Source organism: Amphibalanus amphitrite, unplaced genomic scaffold, assembly GCF_019059575.1.
Source record: "Amphibalanus amphitrite isolate SeventyFive unplaced genomic scaffold, NRLGWU_Aamphi_draft 000192F_arrow, whole genome shotgun sequence".
NCBI lineage: Eukaryota > Metazoa > Arthropoda > Thecostraca > Balanomorpha > Balanidae > Amphibalanus > Amphibalanus amphitrite.
In genome coordinates this window covers 35,601-42,500 of record NW_024881687.1, presented here as the reverse complement: position 1 = coordinate 42,500, position 6,900 = coordinate 35,601, and the positions used below count along the sequence as shown (strand labels likewise).

The window sequence follows — 6,900 nt, the reverse complement described above, 5'->3', positions numbered from 1 at the left end:
TAGATCAACTAGTAACAAATCCAACTTTTACCTCCGGCTCTCTATTGGATGTATGTATTGTTAACAAACGCGAACTTGTGTGTGACACCAGCGTTAATTATTGTCACTTCAGTCCCCATAAAATCATCGACGTGATTGTCAATGTGCCGAAAGTGCGTCAAAAGCCCGCCGTTATCTCATCTCGCTCTTTTAAGCGCCTAGATCACCCTGCACTGTATCACGACTTACTCGATGTCGACTGGGATTATGTCTTCTCTGCCGAAACTGTCAGTGACAAGTGGCATGCTTTCTTGTCGTTCTTCGTACCTGTTTTTGATGCCCATGCCCCAATCAAGCGTGTGTCTATCCGTAACCCGACCGCTCCTCCCGTCTCCGCCGCCACCCGTAACCTCATGTCTCAACGTCGCGCTGCGCTTCGCCATCTAGGCCGCAACTCGAGCGAATACAGAGACCTAAACCGCTCAGTCCGGGCGGCAGTGCGTCGAGACAGGCGAATAGAGATACGGAGGGAAATTGGGGAGCGGGGCCCCAACAAAGTTTGGCAGTGCATCAGGTCAGTGGTAGCCGCGAAGAAGGACGGCCCAGACGTCCAGCCCGATCTATCTGCCGATGATTTAAATTCATTTTTTGTATCTGTCGGTCCTCGTGTCGCTGACGAGATCCGAGCCCAAAACACTCCCACCGATTTGGATGTGCGTCTCACCCGTGTCGGCGCATGCAGTTTTCAACTTCGTGAGATAACACTGGGGGAGCTCGAGCGGATTATTTTCAGCATGCGTAACTCGAGTGCCTGCGGCTCCGATAACGTGTGTGTCCGCATGCTGAAATTCGGATTCCCCGCTATTGGTGGTGTCATCCTGCATATTATCAATACCTGCTTAATCCAATCTGACATCCCCGATTCATGGAAACATTCCATAGTTCACCCTCTGTTCAAGTCTGGTAACCCTTCAGACCCCGCAAACTTCCGACCCATTTCCCTAGTTCCTGTAATCATGAAAGTAGTTGAACGCATTGTCCATCAGCAGCTCTACGCCTACCTCTCCCATAATCACCTTCTGGCATCCTCCCAGCACGGCTTCCGCCCCCGGCACTCCACGGAAACCGCGTTGCTGTCTGTCACTGAACACATCCTGGCCGCCACTGATAGGGGGGATCTGTCAATGCTATGCCTTCTCGATCTCAGTAAATGTTTCGACGTGATTGACCACGATCTTCTGATGCAAAAACTGATGTTACACGGCATTGAAATTTCCTGGTTCGCCGCCTATCTACATGGACACACTCAGAGCGTGTCTTTGAAAGATGTATCCGGACGTAGAGTGCTGTCTAGGCCTCTTTCTAATGCCATGGGTGTCTTCCAGGGCTCTGCGTTAGGGCCGCTTCTTTTCACCATTTTCTCTAACAACTTATCGCTATACGCGGGCGACGCAAAAGTGTTTCAGTATGCCGATGACACTCAAGTATTGGTTAGCGGTCCAGCTCGGGACCTCGAAGTTCTCACCTCGCGCATGGAGGACTCGCTCGCGTCTCTCAACGACTGGTTTTGCGCTAACGCCCTCAAAGTGAACGCAAGTAAAACACAGCTTATTGTATTTGGCACTCGTCAAAATCTTCGTAAATTACCAGACTTTAGAGTACCATTCCGCAACGCAGCGTTGCAACCGTGCGCACAAGTCGGGAACCTTGGCGTCACTTTTGACAGCACTATGTCATGGGACGCACACGTCTCTGAACTCTGCCGCCGGTGTACGGGACTGTTGATTGGTCTTTCCCATGCGCGCCACTGTCTCCCAGATGGCATCATTCGAACGCTCGTGACGGCACTCGTTGTATCGCGTATCCAGTACTGCCTTTCAGTTTATGGTAATGGGTCCCAAAAAAATTTCGATCGACTCCAAAAAATTCTTAACTTCGCCGCTAGAGTTATTTTCGGCCGCCGTAAATTTGACCATGTCTCCGACCTGCGAACAAAACTCGGGTGGTTGTCCCCGCGCGGTATGTCCGATTTCCACACCCTTGTCATCGCACACAAGGTCATACAGCGCCGTGAACCTGAGCAACTAGCAGCCCTGTTCGTCGCTAATAGCGCTATCCGCGAGAGACCATCCAGACAAGATCACTTCTTCCATCTTCCCCGTCCACGGCTGGAAACGGGCAAGCGGCGGTTTGGCTATCGAGCTGCAGCTCTGCTGAACAGCCTGCCACCTCACCTGTCGCAGCTGCCTCCCGCCCGCTTCGCCCGCGCTGTTAAAGCCGCAATCGTGGACGATGAATCAGCACATCGTCGCTGACCAATAGGATAGGGGTGGGTAAAAGCGATGAGGCTGTCCTGAGAGTGTTTTGTCCTAGTTTTGACGTGAGTGAATGTGCAACTGTTTTGAATGATTAGATTAGCAACCGCGGATACGGATTCTGAGCAGTAATCGCCACGCACTTTGTATGTGGATCGCTCTTAAATGTAAATACAATACAAATACAAATAGCTTACCTGGGGCTCCTCCAGCAGCGGCTGTCCCGACATCAGGTTGATGACGTCATTGGTACACTGGCCGCGGCGCAGAGCGTCTGAGAGCCAGCCGGGCGGCGGAGCTCCGTCCAGCAGGAGACGACCGTCCAACACCGCTGACGACTCGTCATCACAACCGGAGACGTCATCGCCAGACACATCAGCGTCAGCGTAGTCTTCAGAGGCGTCATCGGACACGTCCTCCATGTCTTCAGACCCGTCATCGGATAGGTCATCATCAGAGGCGGCATCCGGCTCATCACGGGTACGCTTTAGAGATTCTGCTGTTCCGTTCAGCGATAAATTCGCGAGACGGTCGACAGGCTGGCTTTCAGACTCCTCCGTAGATGGCAGCACCTGTAAAGGAATGCACGCTGTTACATCTAACCACTAACCTCGCACAACGACCGGATGATAGCTTACGATATCACTGACGACGCGTCAAGACCGTAAGCTGGCCGCAACACGTATAGTAAGCTTCAGAAATAAAGAGAAATACAGGACTCAAGACAGCTCAGGCTACATGCCGTTCCGCCTCGGTTCAGAGAGCGAGCGAGCCCCGAGGAATTCCTCGACGCCCTCGGCCGACGGAAGAGCCACCCCGCCAATGGCCGGTTCAGTTTTAGAGCGTGTTGGCAGCATACCAGGGCGCGTGCCCGTAATGAGGTGTCACCGTATCACTAACAAATGAATCGTAAAAGTGGCCGGCCATCCAATCCCAGAGGGGAAATGAGGTCTCCGCTGGCTCAGGGAGGTCGGGTGCGAGTTTGGCTGCGGGCAGGGGCGGTGAATTTAGCACCACGCAGGCGATAGGGATATCAGGGAGTGTATCGTCAGACCAGGCAAGATCGGGGAGACTCCGGCTGTAACTGGCCGTCGTTAATTATGCAGATAATACAGTTTACGAAAAGATAATACGGACTGGTTGGTACTGACGTCTGATTCTGCTTCGATTCGACTATTATGAACATGGACAACAAATAGTTCGTAGCTAGGGGTAAAGTCGAATTAATTCCCTCTCCCTATCTGAAAAACGTTGTTGGCGTGCTACAGGAGTATTTGCAAATTAATTCTCTTAAACGAAAATTTCAACAAATAAAAACAGCCATCCAATAACCTCTCAAATATCTCCCCCCCCCCCCCCACATTACACCCCTCCATCCGGCCTCCTCACCTCACTGTCTTGTTCCGCCGTCGTCCCGACCAGTCCCGGCGGCAGTCGGAGCTGCCCGATCAGGTCCTCCGACCAGCCACACTGGCTGTAGTTGTCCATCAGTCTCCGCACCAGCTGGCCCACAATGGCACGCTCCTCCTTACGGATCAGACTAAGCACCTGGCAGAGCGCGACGTTAGTTTAACACATCAGCGGGATACACATTGAACGGTGAGTAGAAGAATGTATCAGACGGGTCTCAGTTCTCACTGATCGGCTGGCCCTTACCACTGCAAAGATGGAGTGACTTCCCGGGTCTGCCAAATAAGTTTGACATAATTCCCATTTCAGATCCACGAGAACTGTCCAAAGACTCGCAAGTTGTAATCCTTGGACAAACCCCTTAATAGACACATACCACCGATCCCACCCGGCACCCTACGCCTTGACATGCACAGCCCCCTGCACACTGCGTAGTAGGTATTCTTTTTTTTTTCGACAAAACCGAGAATAATTCGAATACTATGCTACCAGTCATTCTGAAATCGTAATAGCAAGACGCGCGAGGCTCCACACCTTAGATTTGGCTCATCATGGTATACATTTTCCATCCAGTTTGGCAACAATACACAAAAGTTTATATTTGATTGGCCCTCAAAACAAACTTTTTATTTTTGTTACCACACTTCGCGTATACTTCGTTCAGTGATAGACCCAATCGAAGGAGTGGACCATGGCGCATCTATGTGCAATGATTTCCGACCATAGCCTTTGAGTTATTCTCGGTTTTGGCAAAAAAACCTACCACACAGTGTGCAGAGGGCTGTACCCGATCCTTCCCCCTAACCCCATCGCCCTCTGACCTCCTGTAGTGCCTCCTCCGGATCGGTGTGCCGCCGGAGCCAGGCCAGCGCGCCGCTGATCCGCAGAGCCGAGGGCCGGCCGCGGCGCTGGCCGTAAGGCCGCGGCACGTGCCGGAAGAAGGCCCGCAGCGATCCGGGACTGATGTAGTCGTTACCGAGCAGACAGGCCAGCAGCGGCATCAGCTGAGGTCGCAGACCGTACTCCTCCATAAAACTGGTGGGAAAGAGGGAGGGGAGAGACGTTATGGGCTGATCAGGAGAACGTGGTATATGCGTGAAAGATAAAAAATTAAAGATGCCTTTTAGAATCTAGCTGTGAATCGATATTACGATGTCTTCATTTCTGCGATTTACCGGTGAATCACGATTATTTCGATCCAAATCATGGAACATTTTGGGAATTCTGGCATAAAACAACTAAAACATGAAATAGCACGGCTTGAGATATTACAATTTCCAACCTGAATAGTGTCAAGCAGCAGTGCTATAAGTAATAAGTCCCGATTACCGGTCATGTCTGAAGAGCGTGCAGTCCATGTACGGCTGTCCGTCCAGTCCGCACTCCGGTTCGGCCGACAGGGACCCCAGCGGCACGCAGCGCACACCGAACGCGAAAAAGTCCGTGTCGTCGCTGACCACACTGCAGCTGAGGTGCCGGGCCAGCGCGGCAACCGGCTCGTCGGCCTCGAACGGGCAGACGGCGTACGGGAGACCGAGGCGATTCAGCACCTGTGGTGGATGATTGGGCAAGACACAATGAGACATTGTATGAAATGAGATGTAAAAACAGGTGCACTATGACAAGCCATGCTAGTTTGATGTGTGCATGATAACATGCAAGATAACATGCAAGTCTCGTTAAGTGTAACATAAAACAACTTTGGCTAATTGCTTACTTCCACAAAGGCTGCCTTGGTGAGCAGAGGGAGGCATGTGTGCCTGTGTTGTGATGTTGGTGCCAGTTTCCTGGTGACCTCCAGCTTGCTTGTCAACCTGCTGAAAGCTGTCTTGAGTTTCCGATTGCTTGGGTCTGATCCGCCATCAAGAAGTACTATAGGGGTTATACCACATCTGAAACATGGACAATTAAAACTAAAAGATGTACAGCATGCAATCAAAAGTTCACTCGACATAAAAGCAGTAACTTAACAGCACAGCCCTTCCCGCTGAATCTAAAAAATGTAGATCGGGACTCAGGTCTTTTCAATTATCATCAAAATTATTATATTCCTTAACCAAAAGGTTTGGACATTAATTATCAATAAGAACTGCCTATTCAGGTTGTATACCAGCTTTTGCTGAAGTGATTGCATTGTACCTATACTAGGATAACAGTGCACAACTTCAGTGACTTTGACTCACACTGGCTCACCTTTGCAGGTTGTTGAAGAAAGCCTCTACCTTCCATGCATACTTTTGGTAGTCCCCACCAAAAGCAAAGTTCAGACCCTTTGAATTAGCATTGATATAGTGAATCACATTGTCCCCATCAAGTATAACCACCTCATTACACAGCTTGTGCCTGACCAAAAACTTGTCGCGCCGTTCCTTGATGAACGTTGATAAGCCCCGCACGCCCATTTTTCGGGAGCAAGATCAAACCCCACGAATCATTGATGAAATATCATGTCTTGAAACTATGGGATGTTGCTGGATAAAGCAAAACGAAAGCCAAAATATAAAATTAAAAATTTAGCGCCAGCTATTCACATCGCCGCGCCCGCCCACGTGTTTTTGTTTACATCAAGGTGGCGCACAGTGTTGCCAGGCCGAGTGATGTCAATACCTCCAGAAAATGTTGTAAAAACCTCTAGAAACCTCTGTTCCATTGCCGCTGATTATGAAGTATATACCTCCATACCTACCTCCGTATCACAAACCGTGGCGCTGTTTCAAAGCACGCTGCCATCCGCTGCCAGCGCGTGATGACATTATCAAGCCCATTGCTCCAACACTACCAAAGGGTCTGTTCCAGTTGCACTTCCTAACACCTCTAAACTCCTCCAAGATTGCTTCCCTGTTCCAGTGTCAGCTCTAGCCCCTACAAATCAAAGGAGGGCCCTGCTCCAACCTCCTCTATCTTGCCCTTGGAGGAGTTTAGAGGTGTTAGGAAGTGCGACTGGAACAGACCCAACCCAAAGTGTGACGTCAGCGCGCTGGCAGCAGCTGGCAGCGGGCTTTGAAACATCCGGTTGTATCCCCAATCAAGATAATTCACTCATCCTTCGCATGCCTTCGCATTTGTCCACATAACTTGGTGGACTTGGTGCCCACCGTGGGCACCAGGTTAACATAGCCTTGGTGCCCACGTTTACATAGCCTTGGTGCCCACGGTGCCCACGGTATATCGAAAACTTTTAGCTGCAGCCGGCGGC

At 50.7% G+C, this 6,900-nt stretch overlaps 1 protein-coding gene across 1 annotated transcript in view; it reads right to left on the bottom strand.

The window, feature by feature from the left end:
• The window catches only part of LOC122384492 (protein asteroid-like), a 16,854-nt gene extending 10,572 nt beyond the window's left edge, over window positions 1–6,282 (bottom strand). The window contains exons 1-6 of the mRNA XM_043371938.1: window positions 5,898–6,282; window positions 5,422–5,596; window positions 5,034–5,254; window positions 4,526–4,739; window positions 3,684–3,842; window positions 2,492–2,866 (exon numbers count right to left, since the gene is read on the bottom strand). Coding sequence (XP_043227873.1) covers window positions 2,492–2,866; window positions 3,684–3,842; window positions 4,526–4,739; window positions 5,034–5,254; window positions 5,422–5,596; window positions 5,898–6,106 — 1,353 coding nt within the window. The 5' untranslated portion in view covers window positions 6,107–6,282. The remainder of the gene's footprint in view (window positions 1–2,491; window positions 2,867–3,683; window positions 3,843–4,525; window positions 4,740–5,033; window positions 5,255–5,421; window positions 5,597–5,897) is intronic.
• Window positions 6,283–6,900: the final 618 nt, after the last annotated feature.